Source organism: Camelus ferus, chromosome 1, assembly GCF_009834535.1.
Source record: "Camelus ferus isolate YT-003-E chromosome 1, BCGSAC_Cfer_1.0, whole genome shotgun sequence".
Lineage (NCBI taxonomy): Eukaryota > Metazoa > Chordata > Mammalia > Artiodactyla > Camelidae > Camelus > Camelus ferus.
The window spans coordinates 50,915,096-50,938,502 of record NC_045696.1 but is presented as its reverse complement, the minus strand read 5'-3'; the positions used below and the strand labels follow the sequence as shown (position 1 = coordinate 50,938,502).

Here is a 23,407-nt window from a genome sequence, read left to right as displayed (position 1 = left end):
ACCAAATGCAGTGTGTATTCTTGAATTGGATCCTGGATCAAAAAGGAAAAAAAAAAATACTTTTTTGTTACTGTTCTAAAAGGCAATATTGGGAAATTGATGAAATTTGAATAAGGTCTGTAGATTAAATAGAAGCATTATTATAATATTAAAAAAATGGACACTTTAGACTAATATATCAAAATTTAAAATTAACAAAAATTTTTAAAAATGACAAACCCCCAAATCTTTGAATACACCATGTTTTGTAGAATTTTCTTAATTTTCAAACAAAATTAAGAAGTATCCCTAAAATTCAAAAGTAAAATGAAACAAATGACCCTAATAAGCTGATAACATAGCTGCACTGAAAGAAACTATGCTACATTACTTAAAAATACAGTAATTTGACTCAACATTCATAATGAAACATACCCTAAGGTAAAAGGAACTGTGAAAATAAAGCTTAAAGTGTTGCCAGTAATCTTACTGTTGGTGGTGATGTTGGTACTGTTATCTAAAACTGTTCTGTGTATATTGTGGGTGAAAAGCAAATGAGTAACTTAGTTGAGAACTAAGATTTCTGGCACAGGAGAAAGGAAATGAAATATAGATGTAAAATCAATTGAGGTTAAATAAAACACCTGCATTTCTGAATCTAAATTAGAAGTACTGGTATGAACTCCCATTATGTATTCCTTAGTTCTGTCCACTGAAAAGGCTTAGAAAAAAATTATAAGTCAGCTAGCAGTAATGGCCTCTAGTTCTCAAACTATGGTCTCTAAAAACTACTGCTCACTTAAAATGAACCTGACCTTCCTGGAGAAATGGCTGATTCCAGTTCAGAGACAGGCACTGAGCCTGTTGAGCTTGGAATAACTTTTCATGCCAGAAAGCCCAGAAGATGGCAGAGAGCACTTAGATTTTATCAAAGCAGGTTGGCTTTCACTGGCCAGACATGAACACTTGGAACTTGAATAAGGATAGTAACTACCATGGATTGAAATATATCAAATATGTTTAAACTCATGAGCTCCTGACAACACTAAATAAAATCTCATTGATCACTAGTCATAGGATGCTAGGAGACCAACTCATTATTTTGAAAATTGGTAAATAAAGGTGAAAAATGAAGATTTTATTCCATGTTTGTTACAAACAGTAGCTTAAGGCAACCAAATAGCTGATGACGAGAGGTTTCTCATTATAGACGTATTCCAGTTTATAAATGAAAAAAATAAAGGACACAGTTAAATATTATTTTACTGTTCCTAATGAATTCATGAAACTAGGCAGTCATGATCAGTGATGTCTATCACCACAAAAAAGAAACAACCAGACATTATGTGCTTCCTGGTAGGAATATACACACCACCACCTCTGATGTAGTCTTGCCAAAAAAGAAATAGGGTATATTTTTCCGTATCTGAAAGGTCTTTCCCCTTTCTCTCTGCCTACCCAAGTTCTGCTTATCTGTCGTGACCTTTTCATGCCTTGTTTCCTCCAACAAAGATATCTGTGGGACATTATGACTTTTCTAAAGTCTTGCAGTACTTGAAGCAGTGCTGTCCAATAAAAATATAATATGAGCCACGTATGTGTTTTAAAATTTTCCAGTAGCTACATTAAGAAAGTAAAAAGAAACAGGCGAAGTTACTTGTATTAATACATTTTATTTAACCTAATATATCCAAAATATTAGCATTTAATCATATAATCACTAAAAACACTAATGACACATTTTATGTTATTTATTTCATACTGTCTTCAAAATCTGGTGTGTGTTCTACACAGTACATCTCATTCTGTGACTAGTCACATTTCAGTTGCTTGACAGTCACTTGTAGATAGTGGCTACCACATTGGACAGCAAACGCTTACAGAATTCATTATACAATTTAGCATATGATGATCAGGTCAAGGCAGACAGAATATGGGTTCCCCATAAAATCAGACTCATAACTGGAGGAATGTCATCCCCTAAACACCCTTATGACATGTTCAGAGCTGCAGGGGAAAATGTGAGAGGTGACTGCTACAGACTGAATCTTTGTGGTCCCCCCACCCCCCAGATTCTTATGCTGAAGCCCAATCCCCAGGGTGATAGTATTTGGAGGTAGGGACTTTGGAAGGTAATTAGATCATGAGGTTGGAGCCCTCATGATGAGATTGGTGCCCCTATAAGGAGAGGCAGGAGAGAGCTTACTTCTCTCTCAGCTCTCCTCCGGGCCATGTGAACACACAGTGGTAAGTGTTGTTTACAAGCCCGGAAGCCAGCTCTCACCAGACACAAATCTGCTGACACTTTGATCTCGGACTTTCCAGCCTCCAGAACTGTGAGAAGTAAATGATTGTTTTCTAAGGCACCCAGTGTATGGTACTCTTAACAGCCCAAACTGACGGAGATTGTAACCAATCACCCAGATAATGCGCTAATGAGATGATTCTCTCATCACAAACACAGTCCAGTTCAGTAAGAAGATGTGGGAGGACAGTAGAGGAGGCTTCTCTGCCTTAGTTTATAAAGAATACAGGGAGAGCACCTACCAGACTGGGAGAACTGAGGCTGTCACATCTAAGTTTTTAATTCTTCTACGTAAGTAGTAATGCATGAGGCTAGAAGTTACCGCTGGAATGACCTGACATATATTTCATTGTTCATGAGAACTGGATAGGCTTTTTGAATCTAGATCTGAGATGCTGTTATAACTGGTTCTAGATATACAACTACTGGTTGACATTCATAAGGCCAAAGCTTGTTCCTTGGGCATAGAAAAGTATATGTCATTAAAATAAATGCCTCAGTTTACTAAGCAAAATAAAAGAAATATTTCCAGGTAAACATTTCAAATGCAAAAATCTGTGGCGAACAATGAGTTCTGTTACTGCAAGCCTCAGAGAAGACATCTTGTTGGGGGATGGTTAGATTTTTATTTAAGGGCTTATCACCATCTAGCTCATATGAAACATCTGATTATTGTCACCACCTGTCTCTACAAGTTTATTCTCATTTCCCAATAAACCTGCTTTTGTGCCCTCTGTCCCAGTCAAACATATCCCTGGTGACTTTCTCAACAAGGTGATTTCCTTCTAGTTTGGCCCTAGCCCTGCAGTTATGGAACATCCTGTTTGATATAATGAACCCTGCACCCCTTAAAAGGAGTCTCCAGACACTACCCCTTCAGGGTACTGAAATGAACCACGATCTTGCCTAACCTGCACCTTCCACCATTATTTTCATTATCCTTCTTTAAACCAGTCACTCCATTCTTTCAGTGATATATTTTTTTTAATGGCAACTTCATATTTACATTATTCTCTGCCTAGAAGGCATGTGAGACTTTTCCTGGTGCCGAGCTTGGTTAATTAGCATGACACGCTTGGGTAACGCAGTGGCTGACAGGAAAGATTAGGAGCAAATTCTCCCACAGCAGTTTCCTCTCTTCCCTGAAACTAAACTTAGTATAGCCTTTCTCCTCCCAGCTGAAGGAAAAATAACGGCAAACATATTAATGGCTTGAAGAGGAAAGAAAAAAATGATTAAGACTAAAAAAAATTAGCCTTTTTTTTTCTAAGCCAAATTCTTTGTTGCACTGAAGAAAGGTAGATGAGAAATGACCCGTTCAGGGGAGGGAGCCCGGGCCAAGACTTTGTTCAGGTTGAAGGAAAAAGGTCATCGCCAAGCTTCTGCTCTTGGGGTCATAGATCTTTATTTAGCAGAGCCCTTTAGTGAGTTTGGGGTTGGTAATGGAGGCAAAACTGCTTGATGTGAGAGAGTAACAAAAATTTAGAGACTGAGAGGCTAGTATATGGGGTGAGGGGTGGCCAAGAAGATGTGCTGCCATTTTGAAATTCCTCCTGGTGGGGGAATAGCTGGAAACTGTTAGGACAGTGTTGCTTAGGCTTCTGATTAAATCTGTTACTGTCCTGTGCTGTTCTGCAATTCCCTTATGGTATTGCACACCTTCAGTAAAATTCTGCTGTATCCAACAGCATTGTGTTCATGGTATTGGAAGGAGTGCTGGTATCCAACACAAGCAAAAGAGACCAAGAAGAGAGGAGGCCATCAAGAGAAACAGAGTAATGGTTTGGATGGCTAGCTCAGAAAATGCTGTCTCTGGAGAAAGGACAGGAATACAGGGCTGGAGGGAGAGGAGGACAATATTCCAGAATAAGTGGACTGAGGGTTCCACTGTCTTACTTGCGTATTAAAGAGAGGTCTCCGAAAGCTGTAAGATTTGAGGACATCTGGTTCATATTATTGCATACTGGCATTAAAATAATTAAAAAACTCGAGTTATCTGCCAGTCCCATGGTTCCCAACTGTATTTCTCAGACTAGTAAAATTTTAGGGGCTGGTAGCTTTCTCCTGTATTATGCAAAGATATTTAAAAAATGAATTATCACCACTGTTTCATAAAATAAAGAACATTTATACATACATACAGGCAAAATGGAAAGGGTATAATCTCAGAACAATTTTAAAAATTTGTTTTTATATGAAATGATCTCACGTTTAACCTACTAAAAAGTATATATTTTATTTAGTTTTAGCTTAAAGATTCCTTAAATCTTTCTTCCCCTATTTATTCATTTTTTTCAAAAACATCAGTAAACTTGTTATGTGCCTAGCACTGTGCTAGGTACTAAGGTACAGAGATGAACAGGACTCTGCCCCGTCCTCAGTATCTCCTGGTTTTCTAGGAAGGTCAATCAGGTGACCCCAACTGCAAACAGTGCAACCTGTGCTGTGGAAGAGGAGCTCACCCAATACTACCAGCGGAAAGGCTCAAGCAAAAGTTAAAAAGTGGTCACTCTATCTCCGAGTAGAAGTGCAAGAAACACTGAAGCCTGATGCCAGGTTTTAGTTTGCACACATCATTTGAGTTTCCTTACCAGTGGTTTAGGGAAAAAGTGACAGACACCCAGAGACCATGAGGTTTCATTTGTTCTGAGCCAGTCAGAAGGCTGGGAACACACCTCATGTACAATGGCAGCTGGTCCAATTTCTGCACACTGGACTGGAAGAGGTGGGTTACAAGGAACCTGGGGAGTAAAAACTGCCCCTCCCACTTATCCTCAATGGAATGACTCCGCACACAGCCACTCTGCTCACTTCAGGACGTGCGCTGAAGGTCAGCAGGGGACAGGACTGGGTGAGGACCAAGCTTAGGATTTGGTGCCACACTGGAGATGGGGCACTTGCTCAGTACACACACTCGGTAAATGTCTGGGAGTGGTGATGGGCACATTGGTCGCTCTGGCTCAGTACTACCCAAGCGCCCAGGTTTCTGAGTTCTGCTCCTAAGTAAGAGTCACAGAGAGAAGCATATCTTGGTATCCTAATCATCTGGTTCTGGAATTTCCTGAGGGAGTAGGGAATACTGGCATAGAAAGGGATGCATATACATTCATTCATATGTATACATATACATTTACATACATTTATTTGGGAAGAAGGTCTAGAGGCAAGTACACGGAGGAGTTTTCTCTGTGCCTCAGAGGACACCGTATTAGAAGGGAAAAGCTAACTATGCGTTTTCTTACCTTATACAATCAGTATATGTGTCAAAGGAATAGTTGCTAGAACAGTCATTTCCTCCCCTTATCTAACCTCAATTTTTCATCATAAATGGGTCTAGAACTTTAAGACAACTATCCCTTCTGACATGAAATCAAAACCTGGATAGATCGGCTGATGGCTGCAGTCCCGATATCTTTGGCCGGGTCCTCTAGCTTCTCTGAAGCACATACGTGTGACAAGGGTACAGAAACGCAGGAAGTGACTCGCATGCACATAGGTTCTGCAGCTTGCGTCCATTCTCACACGTTCCCATTTTAGATTCTGAGCAGCTCTCCCTCCCCATGCTCTATGAAATAGAAGGGTCTGGCAGACTCATCCAAATGGGATGAGCTTCCTTCCTCGCAGGGGATTAGGAACAGAGGTGCGGTCCTTTCCCTCCGCAGCCCTAGAAATCGTGACCTTCCTAGAGAAAGGCCAGCAGGGGGCCAGGACCCGCAGACAGTGCGGGGAAACCAGCTCCTTTGCAAAGCCCAGAAACGCCAGCGACCAGGCCAGGGGAGGCGCGAGAGGAGGCGGAGTTGTCCCTGAGGCCGGTGGCAGAGGATGCAGCAGCTCGAGCAAGGCAGTGATTGCCTTGAAGGAGAAAGGGAACGAGGGTCCCCTGCCCCTGAGGTCTCCCGCGGTCGATTCCCAGGGGACCTAGAGCAGCAACAGGATCTGACATCTGGCAAGTTCTTGGGAGTCGAGCGAGGGGAGCGAGTGCCTTACCTGGCCGGGCTGGCTGGTGTAGTTGAAGGAGTAGATGTTCTCGGTGCTGAGGCTTCACCACCCCGCTGTAGATGCGATCGAAGTCGGCGCCCCTGGCGGGGTCGCGGGGGTCGCGGCGCTGCGCTAGGGGTTGTGCCGTGCGCCCCGGCGCGGCCGCCCGCAGGAGCCAGGGCAGCGCGCAGAGCAGCGCGAGCCGCGTGCAGCCCCGCATGGTGGGCGCCGCGCCCCGGCCGCGAAGCCGAGCCGTCCTGCGGAGAGGGCGAGCGCAGAGCCGGTCCTTCCGAAGCCCCTTCGGGCGCCGGCGCGGGCTTCAGCGTAGCGCGGGCGATGCCTGGCAAGCCCCGCCGACGAGTGCTGGCAACGCGCTGGTGAAAAGCTGATCAAATATTGATGCAGCCGCCTGGGGTCTCCTCGGGAGGTCACGGGGCGGAGGTAGGGGGTGCGCAGGATGTGGGGGCCGAGGGCTGGTGCTTTGCTCTCTGGCTTTTAAGTCCGTTTCCTTCCCCCTTTCTCATTTCTGAGAATCCCCCACTTACCCAACCAGAATTTAAACCGAGCTCTTCCTCCTCAATCTCAAAAAGAAAGAAAGAAAGAAAAAAAAAAAGGAAAAAATAGCATTGAAGACATTAAAAAGAAATATCCACTAGTCTTGAAGCGTTAACCTGACCGGCCATTGAGCAGAAAATTCATTCCGTTTCAAATAAATGTGCACCTGGCTGCAAGCAAAGAAATAGAAAGCAACACAGCCTGTCCCCAAAGAGGGTGCACGAGTTCACATTTCCAGTCAGCTACCTGTAGAGAACTGCCTGTCTGAATGATGGGTATTAACTCTCAGTTCTCCCTTCTCTTACAGAACCCCTCTCCAAACACCTGTTTTATTTCCTTATCACCACCTATTCTCAAGGAGCCTCACGTCATTGCTTTCTCTGTCCACTTGCCATACGTATACATATGTAAATATTACAGTCATGTAAAACTATATAGACATAGTAATGAAAACAGTTCGAATGCCACCTTAAGTCTGGTCCCGGAAGTTGTCAAAGACGACTCAGAGCAACTGGATTTGTGCAGAGGGCATTTCTTTCTGCCCCAGCTTCTTGTCCTCTTGACTTCTGCAATGACTTCTTAGATTTGGCAGAATCCCCGGGATTCTATATTGTCTTTCAAAAGAGAGGAACCCAAAATCAAAAAGAAGTACCTCCAGGCAAAAATTAGGGGGTTCAATGTAAACAGTTAAAAGGGGCAGGTAAAGGATAGATTGAGAAGAGGATTCCTCGGAAGTCCTTGCAAAACAAAATCAAACAATCACAATTCAGATGTAGAAGGGGACTCACTGTTGTATTTCAGCTTCAAGTTATTTGTAAACTAGAAAAGAATATAACTGCGTTTAACCTGAGGGAGCATTAAAAAAGAAGCCACAAAGAAGAAAAAGATCACGTTCAAAGAGTTACGATTACAGATTAAAATCATAGCATTTACCATTCAAAGGAAGGGATTTCTCTCTCTCTTTTTGAAACCTCATTGAATTCTTACAATTTATTAAAACACCCAAAAGTAAGAGCAATGCATTTGGTATAAAGTTTTATAACTGTGCCATCAGAAAATGATGCAGATGGAAGATTGAATCAGATGACTTCCTATTAGGACTTTTATTAAGACTTAACTTTTCCCCCCCCACTTTTTAAACAATGTTTTTGGAAAATATATGGGCATAAGGACAAAATTAATAATTCAAGGAAGAGTCTAGGGGTAAAGTTTAAAATAGAGCTGTTTTTGAGAAACATAATAATTTCATCCAGAATTTAAATGATGTTAAATGGCTGGATTTAAAATGTCTATGCCTCTTTTTATGATTTAAAAACATTTAATAAACTTGAAATTTGTGATGTCCCTTGAGATTAGCTGACCTGGCCAGTTCAAGCACTCTCTAGAGGTATGGAATCATGGAGTTCTACTCAAGACACTAAGAGAGATAAGAACTGGCCCTTTCACAAGGCAGCCCCTTCTTTTGGGTGCAGGTGTCTCATTATTAGAAAGATATTTCATAATTTCAATTGAAATCTGCCTCTCTTCCACTCACTGCTGTGAATTCTGCCCTCTGGAGCCATAGGAATAAACCTAATCCTTCTTCCACATGACAGCCTTGTAGGTATTTGAAGGGAGCTATAACCCTTCAAGGCTTTATCCTAACTTTAAATAATGAATTTAGAAGCAATTGGAACAGACATTTTATCAGCGCACAGAGCCCAAGATATTTATTTTAAAGCCATTATAGGTGATAGCTATACCAGACAATTTGAGTGTTAGATTACAAATCAGCCTATATGATGACTGACTCCTCTACTTCTAGCCCAAATCCTATGAGTGACCTTAGGTAATTAACCTCCCAGATCACAAGATTTCTGTAAGGATAAAAGAGGGGAAGAATGTATTTGAAGTTGTATTAGAAAGTATAAAATGCTGTATGTCCAAATATTGTTATTATATATATACCTATATAGTTCAATAGCTCACATGTAAAACATGGTCTACCAGCCAGGCCTTAAAAGTATCAATGACAAGCTTGCACTGTGAGAGACTGAACATACAAGCAGACAATGGCCAGACCATATATGACAATAGCCCCTGGACCCACAACCTTTGCAGCAACCAGTTCGAGAAGTTAGACCACAAATGCAGCAAATAACCCAGAAAAGTCAGGACTTGGTCAATGACTGCCTACTTCCCCAATTTTTGCCCCTGCTTCCAATGCAGGATCAATCAGAGGGCTCAAAACTCAATAAACTCTAGAGTGAAAAAAAAAAGCCATAAAAGTAGGTCAAAATCTCCTAAAAGCCACACCTGAAACATTTCCAATAAGAGTTGATTGCATAATTCAATCATGCAACAAGCAAAAAGATGAAACTATAGGAGATTTTGGGATAAACTAGAAAATATTTTCCAACAACACTAATCTTTCTACACTAAGGTCTGCCATCTTTGCTCAACTTCTTCGTTGGTGTAGACATAGCACACAAGTGGTAGGTATTCAAAATAACTCACAGGTTTTTCCTAATCTTCCGGCCCTTAAGTACAACCCTTGGGTCTTTGACTGCCTTTCCTGGTGTGTGTCTCTACACCAGGACAGTCAATACCTTTTTGCCTTCAACTGATGGGATAACACTCTACATGGACAGCTAGGCCCTAAGAGTTCACTGAAGCCCCCTCCTTTCTTTTTAAGGCCTTAATCAGGAAGTAAAAGATCCAAATTTCCCTTGTGATTCAGTTCTGATATAATATGTAGATGATATCTGATTTTATTCAGATAAAAAAAGATTCCACTTCCTTGCTCTCAGCCTTAGCAGAACAGGGGCATAAACTTTCAAAAAAAGGTAGATTGCAATTTTGCCAAAACACAGTCCGTTATTTAGGGCATGACCTATTTAAGGAGGGAAAAACATTCTCTCATGACAGGATGAAGACTATCCAAATTTGTCCTAGACTTCTCACAACATTTCACTTAAGTTGACACCTAGGTCTACCTGGATATTTCACACTGTGGGTGCCAATTTTTCTGAGATTGTGACATCACTTTATGAAATGGCTAAGTCTTCATTAAGAGCCACTCTGTTCTGGGAGCCCAAGTATCAAACAAGCCTTCTATAATCTGAAGAAAGCTCTTCAACAGCCCGCCTCCCTAGATATCCCTAACAACAATAACAACAACAAACCCTTTTGTCAATTTATACATGAGTGTTCTAGACACACCTTGGTTTTAAACAGACTTCATGAGAACCATCAAAAACTCATCACTTTTTAAAGTGTGAACTTTATTACCAGTATAGTTTTGCAAGATGTTGCCTTTGGGAGACAGGGAGTCAAGGGCACATGGGATTTCTCTGTATTATTTCCTACTACTGCATGAGACCTATAATTATCTCAGAATAAAAAATTTAAGTTAAAAAGAAACCACTTAATGTAGCCTCACCCTCACTCCAGTTGCAGGGTTGATTGATACCCCTTGTCCTGGGGTAACGCTACCACTGCAAAACTTGTTGACGCTTCTCCTGAATTAGTTCTAGGCTCCCTGCTTGACCTTATGGTTCCACATGGAGTAAAGACTTCACTGTGGACACACAACATTTTTAAGTCAGTCAGTTAACCTCTTAGGAACTTGTGTTGCCCTCTCGCTCTTACATTACTATCAACTGCTACAACACCCTGAATTCTGCCACTCCCCTGCCCTTACAAGAAGAAGGGGTACTTCACAATCATCTTAGGGAGCTTTCTGTACCTCGCTCCGCTTTATTAGAGACTCCCCTTGAGAATCCTGACTTGATATTTGTTGATGAGTCATACTTCAAAATTGAAGCTGGAGATGCTCACGCTATCACTAATGCTATCACTGATCTGAACTCTCTGTTACAGGATAGCCCTCTCCCTGAGGGGCAGTTAGTCCAGATGGCAGAATTTATAACACTTATTAGAGCTTGTCAACTAGCTGAAGACCAGAGAGTAAACATATATGCAGATAGTAGATGAGCTTCTGGAGTAGGACATAATGCTTTAGAAACAAAAAGGTTTTCTCACTTCTGCTGGAATCCCCATCAAAAGTGTACGAGTTAAGGAAGTTTTAGATGCACTTCTGCTTCCCAGTGAGATGGTTATTATAAAGATGGAGGCCTGTGGTAACAGAGATAGAAGATGCTCTAGTAGATCATTTTGCCAAACTAGCATCCTTAACCAAGGTTATAATACTAGCCAAACCCCTAAAAGAAGAATCTCTGGACTGAGTCAAAGAAGCCATTGTCAAATATCCACCTCAAAATTTCATGATTTGGAAAAGGAAGAATGGAAGAAATGTGGTGTTTCCTTCACTCAGATAATCCTTGGGACCCTCGAGATAGCCATTTGGTGGCACTAGATGACTTCAAGTTGATGTTACCTGCATTTTTCCATGGAACTACTCATCATGGTAAAGACAAATTGATTACTGTCTTAAATCAACATTGGTGGGAAAACTTTAAAAAGACAGCTGAGATTATTTTGGGGACATGCTTTACTTGTGAACAACATAATCCTAGAAAAACTGTACAGATGAGGCCCAGCGAGGAACCAAAGCCTCCAGGACCATTGAGCACCTTCAGGTGGATTTTATCCAGCTCCCACTCTCCATGGGGTTTATTTTTAGGATAAGTTACAGCATTTCCTTACTGAAAATCTTTGCTGAGAATTCTTTTCAGCCTCTAAAAAGTTGCTTGATTTTGTGTTTCCAACCTGGGGTATGTCAACTTTTATATCAAGTGATCAAGGCACATGGTTTACGTGAACCTCTATAAAAGAACTTTGTAAGGCATTAGTCTTTCTCAAACACTAGACTGTCCTTACCACCCACAAACTTCTGGAAAGATCAAATGAACCAGTGGAATTTTAAAATTAAAATTAGCAAAACTTTTGGAAATCCTTGAGCTCTCCTGGCTAAAGATACTCTCACTAGTTCTTTTGGTCATATGATCCATTTTCTCAGGGACCCATCGGTTATATCCTTATGAATCGTTGACAGGAAGGCCCATACTTCTAGAAATTTCACCCCTGATATTAGACTCTTTGCTGCTGCATGCAGATATAGCAAAATATCGCAAGGGAGTACTTGCAATATTGTACCCAGTCCTCTAATGAACAAGTTAAGGCCAGCTTCCCACGACACTTCTTAAATTGAGTTTTCATGATCATCATCTAGGAAACTTCATCTAATGGAAGAGACATTGAATAAAAAACCCTCTTGAACTGCACTGGAAGGGACCTTCTTATGTACTGTTAACAACTGTTGTAATACCTTTCTAGGCCCAAGTTGGAGTCACTTCTGTCTAGGGTGCCACAATCATGAACCAAAGCTTGGATAATTTTGCGTCCCTGCAAATGCTCTACTTGACCAGAAATATCTTAGTCATTCAATCAATCCTCAAATGCAAGCCAACTCTCGGCCTTCTTATCCAAACATGGTTGACTATGTTGCCCCAGCCAATCAGATATTTTCTATTTTTCTCTTTTTTGTTCTTTATTCTTTATCCTATAAAAGCTTCCTTCCTTCTACTTCACTTTGCAGTTCTCCAAAAGGAGACTACTTCATGAAATGTTAAATAAAGCTTGTCACCTGAATTGTCTTCTTTAATCATTTTTAACACAACAAATTTATTAGTGAAACTTCAGCAAGTCAACTTTTGACTTAACACAGCTAAAGAAACAACTGAGTTTCATATAACTGGACAGCTACTCCAATAGGGGACTTCAAGCTGAGGATTGTCACAGATTCTCTAGAAGTAGCTGATCTTTGGAAACAGTTGACCCAAGACCTTTGGAACAAGGACACAGGCTTAGAAAATGGACAGCTTCCAACTAAGACATTGCACCAGGACCCCTATCTAATTCCTATTTTATTTTTGACCTGCTTACAGTCATTCCCCTTTTCATTTGCTATATAGATCACTGATGTTTTCTATCCATAATGGTCCCTTCTCTCCTTTCCCCCGCTGTTTCTTATAATTGTTCGATCAGAACATACTCATTGTAACACTATTCTTAGATTGTTCCAGATAGTACCCTCTGCCCTCAGTCTTACTATTTGATATTCTATCTATCATTGAATCCCCACGATGAAAACCTATAGTCTATCCTAGTCTCATCAAATGAGATCATAGAGAATTATAGCCATGGGCATTCCACTTGCACCTCCATGGACAAATTACCTTAAACGCATTAACTCATGACTTTGCTAATTTCCCTTCTCCCAGAAAAAGAATCAGTTATTACAATCTATTGATCAGACCCCCTGGTAATTCTAAATTTGAATTCAACAACCTTTGTAGGGTGGCGGGCCAAATACTTGCCATCTTGAAGAGACTAAGAGAGATCCAACCATATAAGTTCTTGGTTCAGACTTCATATTATAAAATCTTTTTGCTTGATCTCCAAGGGCCCCTAAAGGCTACTACTTCTTTTGCAGCCAGAACACGTAGTCTTGTTTGCCTCAGACTAAGACTTTATGCATATTAGTAATACTATCCAAAGACTTGTTTATACATTGATACTCTAGTTCTATAAACCACCAAGGATGGAAATTCTGAAGACCACCCTTGATTGTTTAGGTACTCTACGTGGAGGAGTTGCTGACTCATTGTTTATCCTAACAATCAAAGCAGTTTTCTCAATGGTGAGAATTATACAAATAGAAAAGACTGTAAGACAAATTTATCATTAACTCTGGCAGAAGTTATGAATGATACCACATAAGATCTAGAAGGAATACCAGTCTCAACTCATTGGCATGAGCAGTGGTAGACAATTGCATCGCTCTTGGTTTCTTGTTTGCTAGTTATGGTGGGGTCTGGGACTGAATATTCAAACAGACAATGGCAGATGATATATAACAACAGAACTTGACCCACAATCTCTGTAGTAATCAGTCCAGGAAGCCAAACCGTGACCTCTGCAACAATCAGCCCAGAATAGTCATGATTCGGTTATGATGGCCAGCTTCCCTATATTTTGCTCCCCACAACCAACAAGAGATCCATAAGATTTATATCCCAGTTAAGGTATTTTTACATCTCAAAAATCAAAATTTACGAAAAGTATGATTCTTTTCATAGTAATACTCGAGACAAATCTTCCCCATATTAAAAACAATCAATGTCATGAAAAATATAAGCAGTTGTGGAAACAAAGACTATCGACTTGAGAATAAACAGAGGCTACTTATTCAGAGCATGATACAGGAAGGATCATCCTCCATCACTTGCATTTGGCAGAGACTCAAAGAAAAGAGGGGAGTAGAAAAGCTTTATAGTGAAGGGAAGACTTCAGAAATACTCGGATTAGAATTTGGAATGGGGAAATTGGAGGTGGGCTAAGCAGAAATGGGGGGTCTTATGGCTTGGGGAGCTTATCTGGCTCATATCTGGACCACCCAGAGAAAGCTAAATAAACAGCTTTTTTGAGGTGTAACTGACACACAACAAACTTCACATATTTAAAGCATGTATTTCACCTGTGTTATAGACACACATACCTGTGAAACCATCCTCTGTATATCCAGCATCCTCTGAAGTTTTCTTCCTCCTTTAAACCTCTCTCCTACTTCCCTGCTTCTTTTGCATTCCCAGGCAACCAGTGGTCTGTTTTCTGTTACTACATTAACTTTCATTTTCTAGAGACTTTTATGAATGGACTCATGCAGTAAGTGCCCTTTTTTGTTTGTTTGTTTGGCTTCTTTCATTCAGCATAGTTATTTTGTTAAATGAGTTTTATGAAAATTTTGCTTAGAATTTTTGCATCTGAAATCATGAGGGATGTTGGTCTGTAATTTTCTTTTCTTGTAATGCCTCTCTCTGCTTTAGCTATCAGGGTAATGCCGGCCTCACAGAGTGAGTTGGGAAGTGTTCCCTTCTCTTCAATATTTTGAAAGAGTGTATATAGGATTGTTAATATTTCTTCCCCAAATGTTTGATAGAATTCATCAGTGAAGCCATCTAGGCCTGTAGTTTTCTTTGTGGTAAGGTGTTTTTAAATTGCAGTTTTAATTTCCTTAATAGATATAGGGCTATTCAAATTATCCACATTTTTTTTTCTTGAGAAAGCTTTGGTAATCTATGTCTTGCAAGGAATTTGTCCATTTTTTCTACAATGTTAAAATTACTGCACTAAGGGTCAAAGTATTATATTATTCTTTAAGTATTTGTAGAATCTGTCACCTCTGTCATTTCTGATACTGGTAATTTATATGTAATTTTTCCCCTAATCAATTTGTTTATAAGTTCATCAGTTTTAATTAATCTACTCAAAGATTCAGCCGTTAGTTTCATTGGTTTTTGCTTTTCTATTTTATTGATTCGGCTTTAATCTTTATTCTTTCCTTTCTTCTTACTTTGGATTTAACTTACTCTGTCTAATTTCTGAAGGCAGAAGCTAAGCTCACTGATTTGAGACTTTCTTTTCTAATATAGGTGTTGCTACAAGTCTCTTAAAGTACTATCTCAATTATATTCCATAAATTTTGATATTCTGTATTTTCATTTCTATTCAGTTCAAAATATATTCTATTTTCTGTTCTGATTTCTTATTTGATGGCTTATTTAAAACTGTATTTCCTCCCCCAAATTTTGAGGAATTTGCCAAGGATCATTATGTTATTGATTTCTAATTTAATTATACTATGGTCAGAGAACATACCTAGTATGACTTTATCCTTTTAGATTTATTGACACTTGCTTTATGGTTTAGATTATTGCTAAAAATTCTATATCTATTTGAGAAGCACGTGTATTCTGCTGGTTGTTGTAGTAGTAGTCTATAAATGTGAATCAGGTCAAGATGGTTGATAATGTTGTTCAAGCCTGTTATAGCCTTGCTGATTCTCTACCTACTTGTATTGTAGTTGTTCAGGGAAGGCCACTGAAATTTCTGACTTTATTTCACGTTGCAGTTCTATCAATTTTTGCTTCATTTATTTTGAAGCTCTCTTATTAGGGGCATAAATGTTTAGAATTGTTATATATTTTTTAATTTAATGGCTCCTTTACTATCATAAAATGATTGTATTTACCCTTGGTAATATTCTTTGCTCTGAAATCTATTTCGTCTAATATTAATTAAGTCACTCCAGCTTTCTTTTGATTAGTGTTAGAATGATATATCTTTCTCCATCTTTGTACACTTACTTGCGTTTTTATATTAAGTGTGTATTTCTTCTTATAGGCAGCAATTAAAAAAATCCAATCTGACAAACTCTACTTTTTAATTGAAGTGTTTAGACCATTTACACTTAATGCAATAATTGATATGTGTCTATCATCTTGTTATTTGTTTTCTACTTCTCTCATTTGTTCCTTGTTTCCTGTTTTGCATTTTTCTGCCTACTTTTAGATCAATCAAGTATTTTTTATCTCTTTTACAATATCTCTTTTTTTTTTGCATTTCATTATTTATTTGATATTTAAGCTCTTGCACTAGATTTTTACAAGCTGGTGAACACTGATAAACTATTTCTCCCACAAAACTATAACTGTATGTTCCCAGACAGTATAAATTATATGGTTGCAGTCTTGTTAACACACATCACCATTTTATCAATTACATAATAAAACAAATTGTCAAGTATCCAAATATTAAGTTACATAGCCCAAAATGCATATAGAATATTAATGTCTGCTTAATTCATTAGCAGAAATTCACTTTTTTTTTTTTTGCAAGAGAGGTTGGTAATCACACTTCAAACAAAAATATGTTGGTAAACAACTTCAGATAAGTATGAAAAAGGATTACAAGAGTTTCAGAAATTTTATGATTAAGAATTGTTTTAGCTACAATAACAAAATATTTCTACCTTTTAAAAATATTTACTAAATTAAAGTGCATGTTCTACATGTTCTGCACAAGACAAAGGCAACATTTTACTAAAAATACTTAATAGCCTCCTCCCACTCTTTTTTCAGGCCCTTCCTGTAAGTTGCACCCTGAAGTGCAAACAATAAAATTAACTGTAAGGATTTTTTATCTGGAGACATGTGCTTCTATACAATGTAGATTTTTCAAATGAATGTTTTTCATAACAGTGCAAAGGAGATTTATAGAAAGACATTAAATAATCGTAGTAAGACTTGGTTAATAAAAAGAAAAAAGGAGCAAATCTGATGTACACTGGTATGAATGTGGGAGATGTAAACATACTGTGAGCAAATAACCATACAGGCCATACTTTTTATGTGTGAAATGATGGAAGGAAGAAACCACAGAAGGTCCAGAGTGTCCAGAGTTCCTGGGATTTTAGTTCTACATGATACTAACAATATACAAGTATTGTGCTGGGTATTTTGGCACCTAATCTTTCTAAATTTCTTACATGTTGATAAGACTCTGGCATGGGAACAGATTTAAAGACAACTTAATACTGTGTGATTTCAGGAACGGTCAGTTGATACAAATGATAAGCACACTTAAAATGCTGAACAGCAAGAATCTTTTGCTAAGTGTCCAAATAGATTGATCATAACCCAAACATAGAGGCTGTAATTCTGCCAGGCTTGTGGTCTGGTAAAACTGCTTTTCAACACTCCTATGGAAGCTTCAGTAGACTTTTCATCAAGCCAACGTGTTGGCTAATATGTATGACAAATTCAGTCCCATCTCAAGTTCCACTTCAAGGCAATGGCATCAGGCACCCCAGTTTTACTGAATGCAACAATTGTTTCTATGACCATTGGAGTCTTTAAAGTGCAGCCACATTTTTAGGACGATACTTCTCCAAATACAAAAGCTGCTTGCTGTTAAAAGTGCCACACTATTTTTGTCTTACGAACTATACTGCATCTTCATATTTCATTCCACCTTCAATTAATGCTAGGGCGACAAGCACTGGAGCTCTCCCAAGGCCTGCAACTCAATGAACAGCAATATAACAAGGGTCTTCATGAAACTGAATTTTCACAAGACTTAATAATCATCAACAATCTGGTTAGATGGTGGTGCACCATCACCAAAAGCCCAGTTGAGAACTGGCTGCCTTCTTTCTCCACAAGAGTAGTGTCATAAGTTGCTTCACATACCCTTATTATTGTGTAACTCCATACTTAGGTTCCTCCATACATTTGTTTAAGGTCACATTAGTTGTGTGTAATAGGAAATCTCATGTTCTTGTATGTGACTTCCACAGGAGCTGGGCAGTTCATTTGAGCTATGTTAATTTAGTTAAAAAACACTCAGTAGGATTATGAAAGAATTAAAAAGATTGAATACAGAAATGATGCAAAGAAACTGAGCCTACTTCAATATACTCCATTTGAAATTCTCAGTGCTTCTGAGTATAAAGTTGGAAGTAATGGAAAATGAAATGAATCTTCTAATAAGAAGCAGCTATTCTTTAATCCAGTAATACTGAGGCAATAGAAAGAAAGTGCACTGAGGATTACCCCACCCAGGTAAGAACTCTTGTAAAAAATGCTCTGTGGATTTCAATTCAACACTTCTATGTCCAGGTTAGCCACTCTTCTGGGGGCTTCTTGGTGGAGTAGTAACGAATTTCTACTGTTCACCTGTCTGCACAGAGGTCTGCTGTGAATGGCAGTACTCTCCACTGCCCTTCAGAAACTCCATAAATGTGTGATCAGAACACCACAGAAATGCCTCTCTCCAGCCTGGTGTCTTGAGGTAGGCTTGGTTGTCTGAAGAGAAGTCCACTCTTGTAGCTTCACTCTCAGGTCACCAAGTGGATCCTAGTATCTCTTTTTATAGATATCATCTCTTTTAGCTCTAACTCATTACTTTAGTGACAGCTTTAGGGTTTATCGTATACATCTTTAACTTACCACAGTCTACCTTCAAATAATTTTCTTCTACCTTCAAGTAATTTTATAACACATCAGGAATAGTATAAGAGCCTTACAGTAATATGCTTCCTCTGGCCTTTATGTTACTGTTGCCATGCATTTTACTTTTACATGTAATATAAGCCTTATAGTACATTTTATTATATTTAAGTATTCAATTATCTTTTATAGAGATTTAAAGAACTAGAAACATACTTTCATATATTTACTCCTGTAGCTTTTCCAGTGCTTTTCATCATGTAGACCCAGATTTCCATCAGGTATCATTTTCCTTCTGCTTCAAGTGACTACTTTAACATTTCTCTTAGTTGGGGGTCTGCTGGTCATAAGTTCTGTCAGTTACGTGTGGAAGCATCTTTATTTCATCCTCATTTTTGAAAGATGTTTTTGACAGATATAGAATTGTAGGTTGGCAGATTTTTTTTTCTTTTAATGCATTTAAGATTTTCTACTGTTTTTTTTTTTCTGTGTTTCTAATGAGAAATATGATTGCTACTCTGTAATGCCTTCTTTCTGGCTGCTTTAAAGATTTTTTTTTTTTATTACTGGTTCTGAGCAATTAATTATGTATCTTGATGTAATATTCTTCATGTTTTTTGTGTTTGGATTTTGTTGAGCTTCTGGAAGTCAGGTTTGTGGGTAAAAATGCTGACGGAGGATTGAATTAGTGATGGAAGCTTATGAAAGTTCTATTCAGATTGCTTCAGTGTTGTCAATAAAGTAGGAAGCAAGGTCACTGGTTGAGGCTGAGGACAGAGGAAGAGATACTGAGCATGAGAGAAGGTATAAAGTTGTCACATAGGAGGGTAGGAGAATTAATGGATCAGAGAATTGTAATACGGTCTTCAGTCATCTTTAAAGGCCCACTTAAAATTGGTGATCATGAATTTAAAGTCAGCATGGTTAAGTGTTTTTCTCCTTCCAGTTTCAGCTGTAAGGGTGCAGGCACTTAGTAAATACAGTGTTGAAATAGCCAGGATTGTGGTTTTTGCCAAGTTTACCGTAACTCAGAGAAGGGCAGGGAGTTGAGGATGTATGCAGGATTATATTGATTATATTGATAGATCATTAAATATAACTACATCTAACCTCCTCAACCAGAGTGGAAAATATTAGAAGGCAGTTCTTTGCATCTAGAAGATGTTGAATATTGTATTTGCTGATCCGTGGATGAGTGTGTCTTAACAGTACAAAACTAAGAGCTAAAGGAGGTTGTGTTACTGGAGCAAATTAACTGTTTTCCAATGAAGTGCTTTTTAAAATTCTTAATATGGGCTACACAGCTTTGCCTGTCTTGGCTCCACCCAGCTAGGGCAGCCTTCCTTATACCAAGCTCCCACTGCTCTCTCAACTCCAGACAAAATGGATTTCTTCAATGTCCTTGCACTTGCCACACACCTTTGCATATGTGACTCCCTCTGCAGGAATGCTCTACTCTTCCTTAGTAGCTTACTCATCCTTGCTTTTCAGCTTTTCTGGTAATTCAAATATTCCTATAAGCTTAGTGTCTGGTCAGTACGCCTACTCCTCAGCACCTGTCAGTCTTAATTTTACATTTATATCTTTAATAGCTGTTTGCTACTATAGAATAAGCTTCCTGAGGACGGACTTTGCCTATTTTTAGATCCCACTGAATTTAACAATCTCTGGCACTTTGGTAGGTGGTAAACATTTTTGAATAAGCAGAGGTGAAAGCAAGTAAGTGTGCTATGTGAAACTTGCTGTGGAGAACCACATCTTTTCGAGAATTCACAAGATGCTGCCTAATGCTACACACTTATCCTCCACAGTTTTGCCCGGAGCCCTGCCGACGGCACAGACAGGCCAAAGCATTACATATCAAAGCCGGATACATCAAAGCCTTTTAATCCCTTAGGCCACAGGCCAAACCAGACTTTGGGAGGCGCCTGCGCACTGGCCTCAGCGGATATACGCGCGGGAATGGGGCGGGGCTCCGGTAACCTAGGCAACATCCCGGAAGCGGAGGCTGCCTTGACTTGTGGCGGGCCGGGCGGTTCTGAAGCCGGAGGTTTTAGTCGTGGTGGACGCAGCAGCCGGGAAGCAGCAAGGCAGGTTGTGGTTACGGGACGGAGGCCTGCACCCGCAGACCCGCCGAGTCTAAGGGACCGAGGCTACAGGGCGGGGAGAACGGTGGTGGCGTCTTCCTTTCTGTTTCCTAGGGATCCAGGCGCCTGGGTTGAGGAGCCTCACTACAGAAAGTGCACTCGCGACTCCGCTTTGCGAGTGTCTGTGCGTGTCAGGATGCGTGTCTGCGCGTGTGTTTGTGCCTAGCTCGCTTCCTCTAGGAGCATCGTGCGCAGCGCTTTTGGGAGCTTCTGCACAGAGCTAGAAATGGGGGTATCCTCGTGTAGCTTTCAAGGAATTTCCAGTCCAGCAGGAGAGACAAACTACCCAGGTACTTGGGGACAGGGAGGGTCATTTGAGTCGGTTTGATGGTTAGGAAAGGATTTATCAGGAGGGGCCGCTTGAGTGAATTTTGAGGAGTGAGTGGGAGTTAACTCCGTGAAGGGAGTGGAAATTTGAGAGGTGTTCCAAGCAGAGCGTAAGGAATGGCTGGAACTGTATGTGAGGGCGAGAGCTGTGTTTTAGGATGTGTGGGAGATATAAGAGGAGAAAAGGCTAGAAAGAAAGGGCAGCTGGGTTACAAGGAGGGAGGAGAGGGCCTGAGTGCCTAGCCGAGTTGCATTCCTCTCTGCAGGGGAGAGCCATTAAAATCTTTTGAGGAATGAAGGAAAGTGTTGAGAGTTATACTCTATCCATATGTCTGGGTAGGATTGACTGACGGGACAGTGTTTGGAAAGATGTCTTGTTTCCCTGTGATCAACTTTTCATTAGCCAGAGTGGATTTGCTAAATCACATCCTAACTGACCTTGGGTAAAGTCCCTCAGTGGCTTGCTATAGGTCTTTAGGATAGTGTTCAAATTGCTGTGGCTCACAAGGCCATGATCTGGCCTCTGCCTTTCTTTTTTATCCTCTTTCTAGCCTCTTATCCTCTCAAATCTTTGTTAGTCAAACTGAACCTCTCAAACCCTTTGTAAATACCTTTCCCCCTACCTGGAGCTGCTTTCCCCAAATTCTTTTATTCATAGTTCAGCTTAAACATTTTTAGGGGAATTAGAGGGAGGAGGTGGCATTTTCTCACTGTGTAGAGTAAGTTAGGTATTTCTGTGACCCTGAATTTACTTCCTACATTAGCCTTTTATTGCAATTACTCATTTAACTGTGGTGGGACAGACTCTAAGCTCTGTGAGGGTGCAGAGTATTCTACTTTCTTGCTGTATCTGGTGCCTGGCTCTTGGCAGGTGCTTTCAAAATACCTGTTGAAATAATAGACCGATGATGAAGTGGGTGAGGAAATGAGTGAAAGGAAGATCAATTAGGAGAAATAAAGAGAACTTGGACAAAAACATTCTCGGTAGAGATGAAGAAGAGACATGAGAGAGATATTTCAGGGAAAGAATGAATAGATTCACAGGAAAGAAGAAAAGGTGATGCTAAGATTTTAAACTGGAGCAACTAGAAGGATGGTAACTCTGTAGTTCAGTGTCATTCAGCAGACATCTACTGAGCAAGCAGATTATACATTAAGAACTAGAGATTGGTGGAGAGGGGGTGTGGGTACTAAGCTATATATTGGTCATACTGTATTTGAGATATTTGGGGGATGTGCACAGAAGCCAGTTGGAAATGAGCATTAGGTGTTTTGAGGAAAGGTGTGAATCCTTGATTTGGGACTCATTTTCACAGTGTGTTTGTGTGCCCAGTGCATTGATAGCTTTGCTCAAGGGAGTAGGTGAGTTCACTAAGGGAAGATGTAAACTCCCCCTTGGTGATCTAGAAAGTAAGTTCCATGAGAGCTGACACCATATTAGACTTGTTTACTATTGAATCTCCAGTGCCTGGCCAGTGCCTGGCCAGTGCCTGGCATGTGGCAGTCTCTCAAAAACAATTATTGGATGAAGAGAGAGGGTGTCCAATAGAAAGAAAAGTGGACTGGGATAGAACCGAGTGAAGATCTTGATTGTATAGTATGTGAGGAGGGACCAACAGAGCCTGCAAAGAGAAGGGGAAAAGAATAGGAGAGAAACCAGGAGAAATAGTGTCATGGAAGCCAAGGGAGTGGAGAGCCTCTAGGAGTGGAGTCTCTAGAGATGGAAGGGGCCTGAGAAATAAGGGACCAATAATTTTAGCAATTTGGAAGTTATTAGTATTTTAGATTTTCTCCAAGCAAGCCTAGATTTTCTGGGCTATGCTACTTTTATTATTTGACTTCCCAGCCCCGTAAACCATCAAAATATCTCTATAGTCTCACATTTCAGCATGTAAACTATAGCTCCCTTGTGATCCCTGGTTTCTTTAAGTGGCACAAAATCCCTTTGTTAGGCCACAAAGTCTGATCCTTGGTCAAGCAAGATATTGTCACTGTTACAGGTGTTGTTCAGGAGATCACTTTTCAGTGCAGAGGTGGTTCCTGTGTTATAAAAGTTTGAAGTGTAACTGGGGCTTAGTAAATAGAAGTGCTGAAATAGGCCTCTCCTTCATGATGTTTGTCGGTGAAGGGAAGGTCAGAGGTGGGATAGCAGCTTCATTATACCATACACGGACTGGAATTTAGGGTTGACCAGTGCATTATTTTCCTATGCTGTGTAGCAAATTACCACAGACTTAGTGGCTTAAAACAGTGCACATGTATTATCTCACAGTACCTGTGGCTTAGCTGGGTACTGTGCTTCAGGCCTCACAAAGTTATGATTA

At 39.9% G+C, this 23,407-nt stretch overlaps 2 protein-coding genes and 1 pseudogene across 4 annotated transcripts in view; 1 reads left to right on the top strand and 2 right to left on the bottom strand.

Moving 5' to 3' along the window:
- Positions 1-6,482, bottom strand: part of SIDT1 (SID1 transmembrane family member 1) — an 87,124-nt gene extending 80,642 nt beyond the window's left edge. Inside the window, 2 exon segments of the mRNA XM_032479313.1 lie at positions 6,272-6,325; positions 6,327-6,482. Coding sequence (XP_032335204.1) covers positions 6,272-6,325; positions 6,327-6,482 — 210 coding nt within the window.
- A 10,733-nt stretch (positions 6,483-17,215) lies between these two features.
- Positions 17,216-17,973, bottom strand: LOC102503945 (annotated as a pseudogene).
- Positions 17,974-20,583: 2,610 nt separating this feature from the next.
- The window catches only part of SPICE1 (spindle and centriole associated protein 1), a 49,848-nt gene continuing 47,024 nt past the window's right edge, over positions 20,584-23,407 (top strand). Inside the window, exon 1 of one of the 3 annotated variants that reach the window (XM_006174471.2) lies at positions 20,584-20,699. The gene's annotated coding sequence lies outside the window, so the exon portion shown is untranslated. Of the gene's footprint in view, positions 20,704-20,732; positions 21,047-23,407 lie in introns of those variants that run through there. The other 2 variants (XM_032479223.1, XM_014566233.2) reach the window with 2 other exon arrangements.